This window comes from Plectropomus leopardus, chromosome 9, assembly GCF_008729295.1.
Source record: "Plectropomus leopardus isolate mb chromosome 9, YSFRI_Pleo_2.0, whole genome shotgun sequence".
Classification (NCBI taxonomy): Eukaryota; Metazoa; Chordata; class Actinopteri; order Perciformes; family Serranidae; genus Plectropomus; species Plectropomus leopardus.
The window spans coordinates 18,514,456-18,534,820 of NC_056471.1; the positions used below are offsets into that span (position 1 = coordinate 18,514,456).

The 20,365-nt window shown below is 39.0% G+C and overlaps 1 protein-coding gene across 1 annotated transcript in view; it reads left to right on the forward strand.

The window, feature by feature from the left end:
• Positions 1–20,365, forward strand: part of LOC121947805 (neuronal acetylcholine receptor subunit alpha-7-like) — a 49,736-nt gene that overhangs the window by 24,960 nt on the left and 4,411 nt on the right. Inside the window, exons 4-8 of the mRNA XM_042492926.1 lie at positions 940–984; positions 3,313–3,422; positions 15,922–16,169; positions 17,532–17,726; positions 19,218–19,304. Coding sequence (XP_042348860.1) covers positions 940–984; positions 3,313–3,422; positions 15,922–16,169; positions 17,532–17,726; positions 19,218–19,304 — 685 coding nt within the window. The remainder of the gene's footprint in view (positions 1–939; positions 985–3,312; positions 3,423–15,921; positions 16,170–17,531; positions 17,727–19,217; positions 19,305–20,365) is intronic.

Below are 20,365 nucleotides of genomic sequence, written 5' to 3' on the forward strand. Positions count from 1 at the left end.
GTTGGGCTTATTTGCCATTCCCCCTTGATGGACCTTGCAGTTGAGCTAAAGCTTTTTGGATCATCTGTGTGTTTTCAGTATTGTTTTAATGATGCTAAATGACAAGTTAGCACTCACTTTATTTATGGAGCATGTTTAACTTAGCTGTGCATACGCTGTATGATATGAGTCCATTGCCGATCTAATTTTTTTCAGCCTCACAATTAATTTTAGTTGAATTTCACCTTTGTTGGGCATTGTTTGCTGTGCAGTGTTCAGGGGAGAACAATCAATCCAGTGCTCCTGACTGGCTTTTTTAGATGGGTTAGAAATTCTAGTCGGTGGTCGTCCAGCAGTTGCACAGTTTAAGCAGAACCACGAGTAGATTTCTGGAGATTTACTACAACTGCATTTGTGCCTCTTTGAGGATTCCTCCTCATTAGCAATAATGCATTACTGTGAACCATAATGGCAAATTGTATAGCTTTCAAATTGTACAGTGACTGCCTTGCTTAAATTTTGGCATACACCTTAAATAAGTAAACAGATGAAGCTGCTACAGATCCGTTAAGAAAAGAAACACTCAGCATTCCTTTATGATCTTATTTTGTCTGTTAATATGATTTAATTAGTCTCATTTACTGGACATTCTACAGTTCCTGGTTTGAATCTACAAGAACCTACAATGTTGTAGTTGTTTTTAAAAGGGTTTTGTAATTTGAAAGAGGTCTGCACTGTGAAACCATTTAAAAGAGCTACACTTGGTTACATAAAAGCAGATTTTACATAGTTTTACAGAGCCTGGTTTGTTCTTCTTCAGATATGCAAAGTATCTGCACTGACTTGCTGATGACAAAGCCCTTTTCCACTATATTAAATATGGATTGGCCTGCTTGTCTTCTCTTATACAAAAGAAACTCTTATTCTCTGTTTTTCTCTTCATCTTTTTTCTGTCCTCAGGATGAGAAGAACCAAGTGCTCATGACCAACGCATGGCTGCAGCTGGTGAGTCAAAGTTTGAGAAGACCATTAATATAATGTGCTTTAATTATATTTCAGATTTTATTACACAGTAATATTTTGAAGACACTGGCTGTGTGTGAGAAATCACTAGGGCCACTATATTAAGTGCTTGTTGATGACATTGCATGTTAACCATGCATGTCCACAGATACAATTTATTTCCTGGATTACTCTTTTGTACTTGCTGAGACTAGAAGCAATATTTAATAATCTAATGTTTACTGTATATCCACCTAGTGTTAGATCATCCATCCAAGTGTTTTTAAGCAATAAGCAATTATTTTTCAGAGCTCAGAGTTTCACAAAACACTTATCATCATTACTGGAACTCAGCCACCGGTTGTTGCTGTCCGTGTGTGTGTGTGTGTGTGTGTGTGTGTGTGTGTGTGTGGGTATGTGGGTGGGTGAGAGAGAGACTGTGCTTTGTGTGTGTCTATGTTCAATGCTGGCATCAGCATACTTGAGAAAACATCACCTCAGGCAGACTGTCAAGCAGAAAGTGGGAGAAGCATGAGGAGGAGAAGAGTGCAGCATATTTAAGTGGCAGTCAACTTGATAGTTAATGGACTTAATGCCAACAGGCGAAAAATTCCACCGACAGTTTTATAGCCTCGAGCCAAATTAGTCTGTGTAACAGTTTCAAGTAGGACACACTTTGATTGGTGCTCACTGTTTAGTGCAGCAGAAATCTCATCTTGATGCTTTGGAAAGACGAGGTGGCCCGAAATAAATGGACAAAGTTTTCAAGAAGCAGAAAGAAGAAACCTCACATCTCTAGCTCATATCTAATAGTGTTTGCTTACTGTTTATTTTTTTTTAAGTCCAGAGTGTAGGATAGGGGGATACATGAGCAGAGATAAAATCTGACATTAATAACTATGTGTTAATTAGTGTGGAATCACCTTAAATCAAGAATCGGTGTGTTTTCGTTACCTTAAAATGAGCCATTTATGAGGGCTGATCTCTGGAAAACAGATATTTGAATTTTGAAGTCTCCTCAGTCGGCTGAGATTCCTCAAGTCGAGCAGGCAGGTTTTCTATTGTTTGTCAGTCAGTGTGCAGTGTACTTCTCAGGACATTTCGACTCCCAGATTAGTTGCAGGGTGAGCAGTGCCCCCCTCTTATGCAGCTTCCTGGAGGAGGAGAGACTTTGCCCAGTCAGGCTCCAAGATTACATTAGCTACTGCCTTCTGCCTATAATGGTGAATTTAACAGCTCACAGCAGCTTAATATGATACAGTCTCTGGCTTTTGTTCAATATCTAGTGTCAGCAAAAAATGCTCAGATCTGTCATTGGTGCAGTTAGCTTCTTTACTATGTTACATCAAAGTCACTGTCATACATAAAGTCTCACTGGACCCTGTTTAAACCCTCAAACTCAGTATGGACATAAAGGAACAAAAAGTCAGATAATGAAATTAAACAACAAAATCTGATGGGACTGGCACAATTATGAGTCTTATCTGAATCTGATCTTAAGATAAGATAATCCTTTCTTAGTCCCACAATGGGGGAATTTGCATTGTTAGGGCAGCAAGGTGTGTACAAGATAAGCAAGGAAAAAGAACAATATAAATAGTAAAAAAATAAGGTACAATAGTGACAAAAAAGGGTACAAACTCAAAACATATTTACATCATTTACACATGGAAGATAATTGCACTTGTGGCACTGTAGCAGCATAAGTATCTGAGGGGTCCTTACGATGGACTTTGCCTTATTATTCTACAGTAGGCCAGAATGAAGAAACCAGTCACTGGCTCTAAATAGGGCGATTCACACTCCAGTGCAGCCACCATGCACAGCATGCATGGTTAGAAACAGTAAAAGTAATAGTTGTACAAATGACTCCTGGAGAATTCCCTTTTGACTGATAGATAGTTCTCTTTTAATGCTTATTTTAGTGCCTGTAAATTGCATTTTGTCTCCTTTTGCATCTCTGTCTGCAATTTTGTGTTTTCCACTGCCGACTGTCTTGGCCACGTCTCCTTTGAAAAAGAGATTCTTAATCTCAGTGCGACCAACCTGGTTAAATATATGTTAGATAAATAAAATAAATAAATAGCCTTTCTTTCCATTCTTGGATAACCTCAGAATTTTTACCCCTCCATTTTCATCTCCTTCCTGGCGAAACACAACCTTTCTTATTTCTATTAAATGTGCTGTTTTCTTGTAAAAGTTTAATTAGATTACTTCAGCCAGCCATTGGACATTATGAGTTTGGCAAAGCTTGGGAGTTATTGCAGGCATTTAAAAATGTAAGATCATGTCAAAGTTATGTGTCATCAAAAATTTCTCTCTCTGTATCAGTACTGGACAGACATCTACCTGAGCTGGAATCCAGAACACTACCCAGGTGTCCAGAACCTGCGATTCCCTTCAGACCAGATCTGGACGCCTGACATCCTCCTTTACAACAGGTCAGTACTGCTTACTCTTGCTGATCCTCACCTTCCTTAAAGTGACTATAACGGATGTTACACTAAAAATGTGTCAATGAGTATGTGAAAACATTGTTACAATCAAAGGGGTAGCTCGTATTGACAAACCTACAGAGAACTATCACCTGAATCTGCAGTTCCCCTCAACTTTAAGGAGCTTTATGATGAGTTTCAGCTCCTTGTTTAGCTGCCCAGCTGCAACCTCGCTGTTGTACCTTGGTTCCTTCTTGCTGCTCTCGTGGTGACTTTTTCAGACACAGCAGCTTTTTTCAGGGCCAAAGCTCTAAAGTCTTGCTGTATGCAATCCTCTTTGCACCAAACAATAGACTGACACAGCAACTTGCTGGTGAACGTAATGGAGCATTTAGCAGCTAAAGAGCCAAATATTTCCCTCATGAGTTGGTATAAACCAAAAACAGAGTTAAATGAGAGTGAATATTGGACTTACCGTTGTGGAGGGACCAAACATGACTCCACATGAATGCTAACAAAAGGATTGCATGACTTTTTTTGGCTGCTAAACCTGCACAAATAAGACAAAAAGAAACCCTGTAATTCATAACCACAACAGTTGAAATTAACCTCTAACTGTGCTGCTGAGCAAATAGTGTTTCAATGCAAATTTTTCTCATTTCTATGCAAAATAGCCTCATTGCAAATACAATCCAATTCACAAAGATCAGAAATAATAGCTATATGTTGTTACAGTAAAATTATTAGCATCTTTAGAGGGTTTGTACTAACTGAAGTGCTGAATTGAAGACTTTACAGTGATAATGAAATCCCTTTGCACCTCATCAGTCAGGGCCTGTAGCTCACGGTCTGTTCATTTCCGTCTTATTTTTCTCTTCCATTGTTCTGCCGTCTGTGTTTTTGGTGCAAATGCAACATTCATACCTTGTCACATGGATAATTGCAACAATTTGAAAAAAAGGACAAGCTACACTCAGTTGCAAAACTTTATGGGTGGGTTTGCGCTGTAATGTCATGAGTGCAGTGTCTTTTGTAAATCGGACCTTGAGACATGGCCAATCACAAGCTCGAAGTGACTCACAATTCTGGGTGCTATCAGTTCCCCGAATCTTTTCTTGATTAATTCACCCTTGAATGTAGAAATATGCAAGTGTTTACTAACACAAGTTAGCCATATTATCTTAAAAGGTGATGTCAGTGCTGTGTTCACGACTTGTTTTTTGCTGCCCTGAGGTGACCAAAAAAATCCATTATTCCCAGTTTAATCTCAGAAGGTTTTGACCTTTTTCTATTCTTTTTAAATGATTTTTTTTAGTTTAATATACTTTCATTATTTTCTTATCCTCAAATGTGATAAAATAGGTGTTTTAATCCACAATTGTCAGTCCAGCAGATAAACGCACCTGTCAGAGACGGCATGTTTTCTTGCTATTTATATTTTTGGGTAACGGTGTTGGAGTGATTGAAATATCAGTCTAATCCTCCTTTTATTGAATTCAATTTTTAATCTCCACAAACCAAAGCGGTATCAGGGTTTCTCTAAACCAGGGTGGTAAACAATCACACCCAATCAAGCACTAAACCGAGTGACACTGCAGGCAACATGAGGAAACGGGTTGCTTTTAGGAAAGCAAAGAGGTTGATAAAGATTAAAAGAAAAAAATATTTTGAGAATGAATTTGCTTTGTTAAAATTTATTGAAACAGACATATGTTGGAAGTGATTTTACTCTCCTTCCATCATCTCAGCTGTGTCATTCAAACTGTCAGTTAGTCTCATTAAGATGCAGAGTGGTGGCTGACATATGCTGTCCATTTCCTTTATAATTTGATTTGGACTTGTTAACAACAAAGATACTACTGTCATGCAATGAATGCTAATGAGCTATTGAGGTCAAAATGCTGTTGTTTTTCAACACAAAAAAAATCTTTTTTTGTGTTTTTTTTTTTTTAAGAATGGAAACATGCGGGCTAATGTCCTTTTTTAATAAATGAGGTTTTAGCAAGCTCATTGCATTTTTTTGATTCAGGTCAGGCTGTATCCACTGCTCTTCACGCTTCTGTGCAAGACTTCTCAAGTCAGTTAGAAATGTAGGCCAGTTGTTTTTCTCCAGACAACTAATTGCACCGCGTTTGCATGCATGAGTGAGAGACGGATCATCGTCTGAGACTGGGGGGGAAAAAAGACGGATTCAGCCACAAAGAGGGAGACAATGACACAGATAAAATGGTTGTAAAATGGATGATTTGATAGATGTGAACACATAAAGTGAGATAGACAGCTTTGCAGTTGGCCTTCACTGATGTTTTTGAGTAGATGGAGGGTAGAAGATGTCCATATTTCCCCCCAATACACACACTTAAACACACCCACATTTCAGGGAATACAAGGACAAAACAAAGGTTTGGGGGGTATTAACCCAAATTTTAAAAGCTCAGCTTTCAGACCTGTAAGGATTACCCATCCTAATCTCCCTGCCTTTTACCCTCTGCCTCCACTCCTCCCTCTCTACCTCCATCACCCATCCCATCTTACCATCTCTCTTCTCATCTCATTCTATTTGTGTCTCCCTCCGTCTCTCTTTCATAACTCACTGTCTCACTATAATTCACTCTATTCAATCAACTCTTTCTCTCCATATTTTTTTATCGTTCCCAGCCTTCACTGACTCCTCTTTATAAATCATCCCGGGTACCTCTCTGTCTGTCAAGGTGTCAGCATGTTACTCTGCCCCTCTTCTCTCAGTCTACCTGTTTGTGTCTTTCTAGTTTCTCAGCAGCCTTCTCTCGTGCTCTGTGTTACTTTGCTACCAGCTCCAATCTGTTCACACATGAAAACGGCAACTCTGATTTCTCAAGCATACATTTAGATGTATTTGCTCTGCCAAGTAAATACTGTAAGAAAAATAAGTGTTTTCTGTATTAGGTTCACTTGTAATATTTTATCCAGTCTGCACAGAAGTCATAGGAAAGAGGTGACATTGGAAGCTTGGTGTACAGAGCACATTGACCTCAGAGACTGGGGTCTGTGTCCCGAGGCCCACGTGTTTGTAGGTTTAGGTTTGAAAGCACTTGGCTAAGGTAGTGAAAGTTCATCATTTTTTTTGGATGGAGCCTTCTGCCTGTACTCTGTGTTTTTTATTTTGTCCATATTTGTGCACCTTTGATAAAAACTTACAGATACAGATTAAAGTGAGCAGTAACAACGAAGATCTGGGGGCAGTGTAGGTCAGTTCAAGCGAGATAAGACAGTAGGAGTTGACCAAGACAGAACAAACTGATAATGTTGTGAAAAGAATTCTCCATCCGCTTGTCCTGATGTATTTAACAGCCTCAAAAGCCACCACACTATACAATACTGCCTCCATTAAAAGGTACATTATTGTGACCTTCACCATCGCCTCATTCATACTTCTCAGAAACTTTTGACTGTCGTCTAATGCCATCAATTGGCTTTATCCGTGCCATCATAAAGGATGCAGGAAGGAAGTATGAGGGCAGTAACAGTCATGCTTCAAATGGACGTATCTATTTTTGTACGTAAAGGGAAAATAAATTAGCCTACTCTAGTCTACTCTACAGCCATGCTAGCACCTCTGTACGTGAGCATGCTCACACTTCATTGTAAGTACGTTTCTATCCAACTCTTTTTATGCAACTATTCAATTCATGCCTGAAACAACCTGAGTGGAAACAATAAAAATTTGGAAAGATTTTAAAATATTGGCCAAAAATTTTTTATGCTTTGGTCGATGGAAAATTTGGTGTATTAATAAAAGGTAAATGTGACTTCAGTTGCAGTTGAAACAGATTCAGTGAATAAATGATGTTGTACTGTTTATGAAGTACTGCCATTGCACAGGTCACTGCAAGCTCTTTTTTTTCTTGTGGCTTTTAACATGCATGTGCACACAGCGCTATTAGCAGAAATCTTCCAAGTGCACAGGGTTGTATTAATAGTTGTTCAAAACTCTTTATCACCATTGTCTAGTGTGCTCCCCTTTGTTTGCTTGTTTTAGGTTTGACTCCTGGTCTTTTAATTATAACATAATAACATCTTTTAATATTGCACCCTCCTCTGTTCTAGTACTTGACTGGAGAATTTATCTACTGCTTATCTAGACTCCCAATGTTTGTGAAACAGTATTGGGTGGAAAAGCGCATAACTTCACTTTTTCTTCTGCGGATTTAAAAAAATGTAAAAAAAATAAAATTTGCATAATGTTTTAGTGGTAACCCAATTAATGGCACTGTTAACATACTGATGTTTAGTGGGTGTATGCTTACTATGATAACCATCTTAGTTTAGCGTATTAGCATACAAATGTGCTATTTATCTCTAAATACAGTGTACAGATGACACTCATGAAAATGTCAGCTGTATTGCAGGTATCTGGTCATAAACCAAAGTATCGTGAGTTAAGAGGATCTTAGACCATCAACACATATCAGCAAACAGTTTACAGTTTAAATAAACATGTTTTCTCAGTATCTGGTCAGTTTTCTGTTTCCAAATATCTGGTTCACATTATTTGTATATAAATGTTATTTTTAAGACAGTTTTAAAAAAAAGTATCTTGTTTAACATGTCCACCTCATTTTAGATAACTACATAAAAAAAAAAAAAAACAGTGCTGACGTTGCTGGTTTTCCGCTTACCGCTTACCTTTCTGAAGTCAGAAAAGATGAACTGTAAAGTGAAGCTGAAGGAGAAGATTCAGTTTACAGCCGAGCCGGAAGGTTTACACGCCCCCTGAGGAAAGATGAAAATTTACAGTTTTAAGCAATAACATGGATCACTGCTGGAGATGCACATAAGCGCATGCACACTTAACTAATTACACCACTCACCTCTGTGTTCTCATGTCACTAATACACAGTAAATACATATGCACACACATGCACACAAGTTGCAGAGTGATGCACAAAAATAACCGTATACAAGCAACACAGTCTTCACAAGCCAATCACACACACACACTCTGTCACACAATTACAGACAGTAATGGCACAACACGCGTCATTACACAGTGGGCCATCAGTGTGCACCCAATAACACGCTAGTCTTACTGTGTTGAATGCATTCAGGCTTATTAGCATGCAGCTCAGACGACAGCTCGCTATAAATCCACTCATTCTTTTCTATTGTTTTAATATGAAGTTAATGATGTTTAGGAGTGCCGAGGTCAGATGCCATCAGTGAAATGCAGATATGCAGTGTGTTGAAGAAAGGTAGGGTGGCATAAATCTAAAAAAAAAAACATCAGATATTGTCTGTGATGAGTAACTTGGCTCATATTATCCCAATATGAAATCACTCATATCTCTATCACATTGTTTTTCTGATTTTCAGATCATTGTGCTCAAACTGACTCATACTATCTCTCATTGATGTTTCACGCATGGATGATCTATACTCTGAGTCATGGATTTATCAACCCGACCATATCCATGCATACAGCCTGAGGAAAACATTGTTGTGCACCATATTTGCAATGGTTTCGTACTTTGATAAACAGCTGATGTCTTGCAATTTAGATCAAAGAGTAGAAATTACCGTACGGCCAATGGCTTTCAGCATGGCTCAGACTCATTAGTGATGCTTAAACATCTTTTTAAGTTGTTTTTGTTTGACTATGCTCATGAAAGCTGAATCTTCCGCTAATCAATGGAAGATATTTGTGCATTTTACATAGAGAATGTGAATACCTCTTATATTCATAATAGCCTTGGGCAGTATCACTGTATTATGGTATACAAGGGTAGAAATTCCAGTGCTATGATTTTCAATGCTGATAAAAATACAGACGTTCCTCTTTCTATTAAACTCACACAGAGATGCTGTATTGTGGTCACATATTGTAGTGCACAGCTTCCACCACCAGAGGTCAGTCTCTATTGATAGAATAGGCAGCTGAGCTGACAAACATTGTGAGTGGCTGTAAACTGCTGACATGACAGAAAGCGATGGTGGGGAAAAAAACAGAGGTAATGCAAGCATAGTTTTAAATCCAACTGGGTGAATTAGGGGTTTATTTTGACCAAAGTGAAGTTGGTGATTGTTGGCACAGTGAAAAGACTAAGCCAGTTTTAGTTTTTTAAGACAGTTTTAGTGAGTTTTATTTTTTCAAGTTTGAATGATAAGGTAATTGCTTAAAAAGACAAAAATAAATGTAGCACCATGTTGACACTGGACTAGGAAGTGACCCAATATGTCAGTTGCAATCCTCGCCTGGCTGTTGACACCAGAAGCATAATTTTCTGCGCCGGTCAGCAAGCAATTCTGCTCCTCTGCTTTTTTCTAATCACACATAGAGCTCTGTCTCTGTCTGCTTGTGCATTTGTGTCTGCTCATATCTCTTGCTGTCTTTTTAGACACAACTGACAAATGTGGAAGCATGGGCTGCATATTTTATATAATATCTTATACAGCCTTTATATCATTCATAATAGATTATCAATGTGTTTCTTCTTGGTTTTTCTCGTTGCTCGCGGAAAAAATAGACCAGACGCTGAAATTATCACTGCAGATCACCAACCAACTGCGGAGCTCAGGGCTTTTATGTCCTCTGTAAACAGCCCAACTAGTTGAAATGGCTGCTGACAGGAATTGGGCATCATTTCACAGAAAATCTGTCTACCTCACAGTGCCTTTGCGTCCAGTGTGAACCCACTCAAAATGATCTCTTAGCTAAATCTATGGGCATAGTTGACGGTGGCTGGTTGGGAAATTTACATATTACACACCCTTGGACAATGTCACACATACCACAATGACTTCCCAGTGAAATGTCAGGAATGTATGAAAATATAGATCTTGCTCAAGCCTAATTCATAAGAAGGTAATATCAATAGGACAAATACATGTTTACAATAAAACGCTTGACTCCAGCTCACCCGTCGTTTGTGTATGTGTCTGGAGAGCACAAATTTATGTGTGTGTTTGTATAAAGAATATCCAGATCTAAAAGCCATCTATGCAAGCTGTTGACCTCCTCTCTCATTAGAGAAAAAGTCAATGGTCTCACCTGACTGGGGATCGATGAGGCACATGAAGGACGTCCAATTCAGGTAAACCACAGACAGAATCCTAATTCTGCCAGCAGGGATGGTAGATGTACAACACAGACAGAGCACTATGACAGGCCATAAAGATAAAAGGAGAATTAATCGAATAAATGGATAGTTGGATTGTAGAAGGGATTTTTTTTTGCTGCTTTTTTTTTTTAAGATGGGTGGATGACTGAATAAACGGACAGATGGACGGATTTGATGGCTTTTCTGATATCACTTAAATGAATAAATATTCTGCAAATCAAGTACAATGCATTGTCTTTAGATGCATGTTTTTGATGTGGAACAAGATTTGTAAAGATTCCATGAAGAAGTGACGGTAAAAACATTTTTATGTGAATTTGTGAATGAAGACAAACCTTAATTTTTCTAAAACTCTGAGGCTCCTCTTTTGCTATGGGACATATTAGTGAGCTGATGACATCATGATAAGCAAGAGCCTGCACTCTTTGTGCTCATGAGAGATGTACGAAACTGCAGACTGAGAGTATCAAGTGTGCGTACTGTCCTATGGATATTATTCTTACTCTACAAGGTCAAAGATACATAGAGTGCCTGATGACATCTGACAGCCCTGCTGGAATTCTGCTAATCAACAATAGCTGAGCTCCCATGGGTTTAATCAGTAGCAGGTTTGTGCTCAGTTTTACGTAGTAACATAATTATTTGGGCTGCTGGAGTTTGAGCAAAAAAAGTATTTATTCTTAGAACAATTATGTCACATATTATTATCCCAGTATTATTATTCTAAGCCTTCTGTTTTCTCTTGAAGATGATGATAGAGATGTTTGGAAGTAATCTATTCGTCATGGGTGATGTAAAGTTTGTAGAAAGGCCCAGACACACAACAGCCAACCAGCACACATATTCTGTGTCCGCCTGAGAGGAAATAACTCTCCATACCAGCGGGCGACAATAGTCTGTAATCGCCATTGAAATAGAAAACCCGAAGGCCATCTTGACACTAGTTAGCCAACACTAGCAACACAATGTTTAAAAAACAAAGCATATTTGTTGTGCACCATTTAACAAAACCACAAACCATCAGGAAGCGAGAGATGTTTTGATCTCACTTCCTCTTGACTTTTGCACTTTGTTTACTTTTCTCATTTGCATTTCTCTGCTTGCGAGCTGAGCTAAACATTGCGGTGATTTCATTCATTGACAAGCTGTGCCGTCTCCGATTTAACATCGGCAGCTTCCTTGACCAGTTAGTTAACCACAGAGCCTTCAGGCTGTCAAACGTAATGCCTAATGTCAGGACCCCCGGAGGCTGTTCAGCTGAATGCCTTGAATGTTCATCTGACATGACATAATGTACATGGATGGATAGGTCTTGGCTTAATGCAAAGCGAGTATACATATATATTGTGTGTGCCTCTCATCTGTGTATGGCTAAAAGCTTCAAGGAAGGGGTTAGGTTTTTTCTTTAGCTCTCTTTTATTCTTGTTTGCTGATTTGTCAGACTTAGAAAAAAGTGTTTGCAAAGTGCAAAAGCAAATTCTGGAAAGATTTGTAGTACTCCTTGTTCTTTAATCCTGCGCAACCTGATGGCAGGAATCAACAAAAATCATGACAATAAAGATACATAATATCAGCTTTCCCGCACTCATAACATTCCTGAAAAAGTTAGGAAATTAGAAAAACAGACCTCATAAAGGTTTGGAACAGAAATGTTTGGTTTGGAAATGTTTTGGAAAAGTTTTTAATATGCGTTGTTTTGGCTATTGTTTAAAATATGTTCATAAAAATCCTAAAAATATTTCTAACATCACGCACCGTACTTTCCTTGTAATTTAAAATCTAGTGCTTCACTATATGACCATTGAAACATTATTAGTACCAAATGATTGGCGTATGCAGCTAGTTGCCTGGGAAGTGCATGTCATTATGTATGACGTTCAAATGACAAATAGAATACATGACTCGAGAGAGGCAGACTGTAGCTGCACTGGATCTGCAACAAAATGCTTGACGTTGGCAACATGGATGCAGCTCTGGTCAGACATGCTAAAGAGGAAATGGCATCAAGACAACAGCAGCTCAACAGAGTGCCAGTGTCCGCAAATATTTCATGCCTATCATAGAGAGGCCAGATAATGTTACTGCTTTGTGTCCACTGTATGTGTAGACACAAAGGCTTTCCATACCATATTTCTATGCCTTTCACAGGGCATAGCACACTGGAGTAAAAGTCTCATTACCTTAGCAATTTTTAACTGCTTAAATCAAGTCATGAAATGGGATAAAATACTATAATAAAGTGACGGGTAAGTTTTGAAACTTTCATTGGTAAAAATATGCAGGGTCCCTGTAATATTGTTATATTGCTTATTATTTCTTGGTCTTCTTTTAAAGATCAGTGCAGGCAACATATTTATAACTGAATGTGATAATTTATTCAGTCCTGCATTGTTCTCTCTCTCTGCCTCAGGAACACTCTTGACTTTGTGGCTTACTTCTTTTTGTCATTGATGTCTGTGTGTGTTCCTGTGTGAGGACAGCAGCAGGTGTTGAGTGAGTGAGGGGGAAGCTTTGGTGACTCATGTCCCATGGTGCAGAGACCTGTCACTGCCACCATTGTCATTGTCGGTCAGTCTCCGTTTCCACCTTGCCGCACTCTCACATGTCCACAGCGCTCTTTCTTTGGGGTGTATATGTGCGCATGTGTGTGCAAGGATACATTGTATAAACACAACTGTTTCCCATTCTCCCAGGGCTATCACATGTTCAGTGATATACACATTTAGTTATTAAAATATGTACATTGCAAAAAGTATTTTGTTTGAAAATACAAAAATATTTTATCTTGACGGTAATGGACAAAAAACATCTTATGATTAGATGAGACAGTGGTTTTCCTGAAGGGAGCTACAATAAATAGAAATATTTTAAAACAGTACCTGAAACAAGCTCTAGTTTATCTCTTTTAAATAACTTTAAATATCTTGTATTGTTGTGTACACCTCTCATTCCCTGCAGACATATAACTTGTACAGTATGTTCTCTCTAACACACACCCACACACAGTCCAGGACGTACTCTAATGTATTTAAGCGCTGATTGCAGGAATGCGCACACCTTCAGATAAAGTAAGGCCAACGCTTGAATAATTCATTGCATAGCTCCGCCTCGGTCAACCCACAACTCCCTACCCCCCAGCACCCGGAGCCACGACTGGTGGCCACGCACACACTCACAGAGAGAAAAGAAATAAATTTACAACACTTATTCCCCCAGAAAAAAGGTAAATCACTCAATCTTAAGCAAAGGCAGTGACAGATAAAATGGGTCTATCCACAAATTCTGTTAAGATGCATGCCACGTTCTTTTGTCAGGGCTGAATGAGGCACCAGGATGTTTCAGACACAGCAGCGTTATCTCTGTCGCTGGGGACTGCACCGTGTGTGTGCATGTATAGGTGTATTGTGTGTGCCTTTATACTGTAGCTGTATGTAGAGTTCAGTGTGTGGGTTTGAGTTCTAATTCGGTGTGGATTGTATGGTGAAAAGGACCGTCAGCTCTACAATGGGCTTTGTGTGGCCTGACAGATGAAGGACTTTACTGACAGGAATGTTTGTGTGTGTGTGTGTTAGGGTAATTTCATTTAATGAATAAAAATGACAATTCTTTAAACTAATATTTGTTATTCTTCTGCTGGAAAGTAACAGCAGGCCTCACAGAAGGGGATTTTTTATTTTTATGTCCCCATTTGTTTGCTACAATATAAGCTGTTTCTTTTTTTTCCCTTTATGCAGCTTTTGGTGTTTGTGGGGTTGGATTTCTCTACTGCTATAGATACATTCAAACTTGACTTTTAGTTTCAAACGGCAATTGCTGGAGATTTTATATAGGTGCTCTTGTTCCCTTAAAGCTGTATGATTTTGTAAATGACAATCCTTTGGGGTTTTTATTCAGTTACCTCCATGCACACTGTCAACAAGTGAGGGAAAAAACCCTGTAAACTGTCTTATTATTAAAACAAAGGAGAGAAATAAATCCACGTCTGTTTGATGAAAATAGATTAGGAGGAACTGGTTATGTAACTGTTTATGGAGGCGTGTAAATGCAGATGAATTTTGACGTTCAATTAACTAACATTAGTTTTTCTGTCCCTCTAAAGTTAGAAGCACAATCCAAAACAAATATAGCACAAATTGTGTTTTCTTTATTTTGTTTTTCTGCTCTAAGCTGACAATAAATCTTTTGTTCTCTTTAGCTGCTTGCATGTTTTAATATAAAGTACCAATAAAGAGGAGGAAAGGAGACATTACCTTCCAGCTAGTTGCTACAGTGGAGAATCAATTTGTTTGAACAGGATTTTGGCCATATACTGCACAAGGAAACAAAACAGAAGACACTGCTTAAATTCTAAGTTCAGCCTTTGCCTCTGGCACTTTATTTAAGAGTTCACACGCTCGTCGACACTGGGGGGCTACTCTTTAATTCTTAATTAGAGTTCATCTGGAGTGCCAGAGCTGAAGTGGGTCTAAGGTTAGGTGTCTTTACTGTAAGTATCTGTCCCCAAAGGTAGTGTTTGCTATTCAAGAATTTCAGTGAATACAGATTTCTCTTTGTTCAATGATCTTTTGATGCTGTTTCACAATCTGCTGAGTGAAAACATATCCCTTCTCAAACTTTTAATATCTGAACGTTTACGTGTACTGTGCAGACCCTGTGCATGTCTGCCCATATATCATCACAGCATGTTGTCAACTGCAGAGCTGTGAAGGAGGCATCTGTGGTGTTTCTCATGTCACTGATTTGGTTCCTGTTACTGCATATTTGGCATAGCATGAGCAATGGGAGTGAATATTTAATTTCACTGCGTCCTGGATTTCACCTGGGTTTTAACTGTGCGTATGTGGAGTGAAGGAGTGGAACAGCAGGCTGGTTGATCCACAGATGGCTTGTAGATAAACAGCAAAGAAACTGGTACACGTAAACAGGTGTACAAATACACGTACATAAGCAAATGACCAAGGAGTGGTTAAAGAGACAGATAATTCCCTCAGGAGTTTTGAGAGACAAAAACAGAGTTAAAAGAGAGTGAAGAAAGATAGGACTTCAAACTCCAAATGTTGCTTCAAAACTGTTCGATGTGCAAATTAGCATCACTTAAGATTTGATGCAATGTTAATGTTGTATACACAACTTGTTTCTGCTGCCTCCAGGTGCCCCAAAAGATCAGTAATTGCAGGTTTAAACATATATCTGTTACTGTTCTTCAACTGAATGCCTTTCTTATTCCTGAATTTGTCTTAACCAAATGTGCAAACTCTGTTATTATGAATCTTTGTCTCTTTGTGATTGTACATACTGAGAAAACCTATAATAAAATGTATAAATATAAAATAAAATAAAATGTATAAATGAATAAAATGTTTTGAAGGTCCACACACAAACACATCTCTCTCTTATTTCGTCCCCAGTGCGGACGAGCGATTTGATGCCACCTTTCACACCAACGTGCTGGTGAATGCTTCAGGTTACTGTCAGTATATTCCCCCCGGCATCTTGAAGAGCACCTGCTACATTGACGTGCGCTGGTTCCCTTTCGATGTGCAAAAGTGCGACCTGAAGTTTGGCTCCTGGACGCACAACGGCTGGCTGCTGGACCTCCAGATGTTGGATGTGGACACATCCACCTACATATCCAATGGGGAGTGGGATCTTGTGGGTAAGAGAGACGCACTGTTTTTCTTTGCAATCATCAGGATCGTTGGATGTACTTGAGCATCCAGTGTAATTCCATAATTCAATAAGTATATTGTAAAATAAAACTTATTTCTTTAGTTGTCCCCAAAGATTTCCTTATCTGAGTCCTTAAATGAAATGAAAACAAACTTTGAAAATGATCTTTTCAGGACAACCATACAGTCTGTAGACATGCACCAACTAAGATCTATGTTGAATACTTCACTTAAAGATGAAACAGTTGCGTTTGTGTCATTTTGTGTGAATTTTATTTTCTTATTACCCATATGATGTGAAAAGCACCTGCCCCTCAGGAATTTTCACATTATCTTATCTGGCCCCATTCAAAAAGATTTGGACACCCCCTGCCTTAAAGTCAATATTTTAACAAAGTATATATTTTAATGTTTGACGAAGCTCAAATATTCAGACATGACTGATCAAAACAGTGTTTCACAGGCTATAGCGTAAAATATTCACAGATACATACAAGGACGTAGGTTCCGTTTTAACACTGGGGTGAACGCATATGAAACAGGGAGGTTTGGACATTTGTGTCAAACACAAAATTTTGTGCATTCTGGTGAACATTTGTGTTCAATTTTTACCTTTTCTGCACCAATCATATCATATTATATAATATTATCATGTTTTTATTAGTATAGGAGGGGCAAATGTACCTGTTCTGAATTATAAGAGGATGTGTCCTCTGCATCCACCCCAAAACTACACCCACGGAATACATAAATAGCCTTTCCACATTTGTGCCCCCCCCTCATTACACTGGGATCAGGCCTTGCCAACTCCTTGTGTCCAGAGTCCTACATAAATGATTTCACAATGGGATATCATTTGGATGGCTGTAGCTGGATGAACTGGAAAGGGAAGAATTTTTGGAAGACCTCCCATGCGGGGTGTTTCCAGCTGGGACAGAAAAAACGCAGTTCCCAGTGCCTGTGCCCCTGCGGTGGTGGTTAGCTGGAAATGGGTGTCAGACAGCACCAGATGGCATGCAATACGAATGTTTGACGCGTTGGCAGGTGTGTGGCCAGACCATATGTGAGAGCAAAACACCACATCCCCAGAGTTGGAGTTCAAGGTGACATAGTTCAACCCTTCTTTTTTTGGCTTGCTGAACATTTTAATAACAATGCAAATAAAATGAAGGAAGAGAAAAGTGCTATGTCTGCTGTCAGTGGTTCATTCGATTAAATAATGCATCTCTTATTCTACATTTTTTTCTGTTTTTTTCTGTTTCTCATTATAGCAGCTATTTACATCTTGGAATTAATATATTCGTCCACAAAAATGTGCCTGACCAGTGTGTGTGGTGCTCCTCTCTTAGGTGTGCCAGCCAAGCGCAATGAGCTGTACTATGACTGCTGTAAGGAACCTTACCCTGATGTGACATTCACTGTCACCATGCGCCGCAGGACGCTATACTATGGCCTCAACTTGCTCATCCCATGTGTGCTGATCTCTGGCTTGGCCCTGCTGGTCTTCCTGCTACCTGCAGACTCTGGGGAGAAGATTTCTCTGGGTGAGAAGGACTCAAACACACATAAACACAAACATTTGATAAATGTGTTGTTGATCTATAGAAAAAAAGATAGAAAGATGGTCAAGATGTTTGTGCAGTTTTTAAAGGAGCTCTATACAACATTCAGAGCCTTCAGTCATTTTGTGGGCTAATAATAATTTTTTAACAAGCTGCAGTCAACAAGCGCCTTTGCTTTTCTGCTTGCTTGTGTGTGTATGTGTGTCTGTGTATGTGTGCTTTTTTGTCTTCTAGTCTCTAGCTCTCTGTTAAAACAGGCAAATATGTGGAATAGGTGTATTATTTAAAAAACAGTCACAAACAGCAGTACAAGGCTATTTCTAAAAACAAAGTAGAAAATAAAATAGACCAGATAGACCAAAACTATTGGTGTTACAGAGATAGTTTTGGACTTGGTGGAAAGCCAACGGAGCTTCATGGCTGGCGTGTGGCGTCAGAGCACTGTGCTGCACTTTTACCTCCTCTATGAACCCGGCGGTTCCACAGAGCTTCGTTGTCTCCACCGCAAAGTCCCCAAAGCCTGGAAGCCGGCCATAAAGTTCCACAGAGGGCCTTCTGGCTTCTGCATACTCGGTGGCTCTTCTGTTGACAATGTTGACATTCTCACCTACGTGGACTCTTAGATTCAAATGATTTACATATTTTGATACTCGGTAGTATCGACATAATCAGTCAGTACCCTTAAAAATACCCAGTTTGCTATGCAACTCTTATACTCATATGGCAGTTATTACTGAAAGTAGGACAGACCCATTACCCACCCTCTGGTAAAACCCCCAGTTAACACTGTTTTCTCACCACTGTTGCCGCTGTTAGCACAGTTCATGCTGGACACACCATACTCACTAGAAGTCAGCTCAGCTACCTCCATGTTCAGATCCATGTGCAGACATTCACAATCACATATATGCTCTGAATGTTGTACACAGCTCCTTGAAGTACAGGGCTTTTGGTCAGTGAAAAAAAAGTCGTTAAAAGTTGTGTGGTTTTCAGACATGAAGAGCAAGGTGTTAAAGCTTATCCAAATGCAGTCACAACTGCACACCAATACTTTAGCATTTGAAAGCACACTCATGAATTTTTGCGTGCATATTTGTCATTATGAATCATATAGCAAGTCATGAATACATTCATGTCACATCACCTTGGAAAAATTGAATTTCAAAATAAGAGGTTTTCCACTAGATCGGTTGTGGAATTCTATCAGTGCCAGTCAGTTTTGATGAATAGCTCTCTGTAAATGAGCAGTCTCTGGTTAAGTCAAAGTGTTTGAAGGATTTCTGTAGCCTACCTTGGACACGTCAGGGGAGCCAGGGGCTGATAAATGGTTGCAGTCATGAGAACATTACTGATCACATACAAGTAATTACAGGGATGATTTCATACACCAGTGACCCTGATCACATCACTGTGTATATACTCACGTTCTCTTTCTCTCTCCCTCCCTGTGTGTCTCTCAATCTCTGTCTCAAGGCATCACTGTGCTGCTTTCGCTTACTGTCTTCATGCTTCTGGTAGCAGAGATCATGCCTGCCACGTCCGACTCTGTTCCTCTCATCGGTGGGTTATATTTATGTGTGTGTGTCCACGTGTTACGTGCTTAAGCATGCATGAATGTAGGATCACCTGGAGGAAGTGACACTAGGAAGGGAAGGCATCGTTGCAGATAGGACATTTATTTTTGAACAGATGTGATATATCTCAGCCGGGCTATACCTGATGTACGTACCTCTTGAGAAAAGCCTTACTAAACAGAGAGGGAAAAGATTACTTAGAAAAAGTCCAACTAAAGTGACTGTTATGTCGGTGCAACACTCAGACATTGATCAGTCCACAGTAACAGCTGGGGTTTATGTAAGTCCTGACGGTCTTTTTCAATACCACCAAAAGAACAGATGATCCTCTATTGTATCAAACTCACATGGAGATGATGTATTGATGCAATGTTTTACAGTGCACTGCTTTCGTCACCCTTTTCACATAGATTTAGCAACAGAGACGTGTGGATAACATTACAGGACTAAAACCGGACAACAGCAAAGAGAGACTGTAGGGAAAACAGCAACAAAGCCAGCATATTTTCACAACTTGTTTATTTAAGGGTTAATTTTGACCAAACCAGAGCTGGTGATTGTTGGAACAATGAAAAGACTAACCAGGGCGTTTTTTGTGAGTTTGAGTGTGTTTTCAGCAGTCACTGTGACCTCACAAAACATGTTTTTGGCCATTACTCAAGAATGAATATGCTAATTATGACAGCATTTCTCACAAATGTCTAATAGGATGAAATAATAAAGTGATTACATTTTATATCCAAAGAGTAAAAGTTCAACGTCACTGTGACATAATAATTTTCTGCAAAAACACATCTCTGCCCATTATTCAATGGCATAACAAGTGGACAGAAGGGGAAACATTTGGTCAAATACTGAATTGGTGACACTAATCATAAGCATAGTATTAAGCTCTTTTGCAGCAATTCCCTGAATATTATAAATAGCAATGAAAACTGTTAAGAGATCAAAAAGTTAAATAACAAAATCTGCCATTAGAGAACACATAACAACAACAGCAAAAAAAACCCAGCAACAATAAAATGTAGCTGTTTTTTTAAACTATCA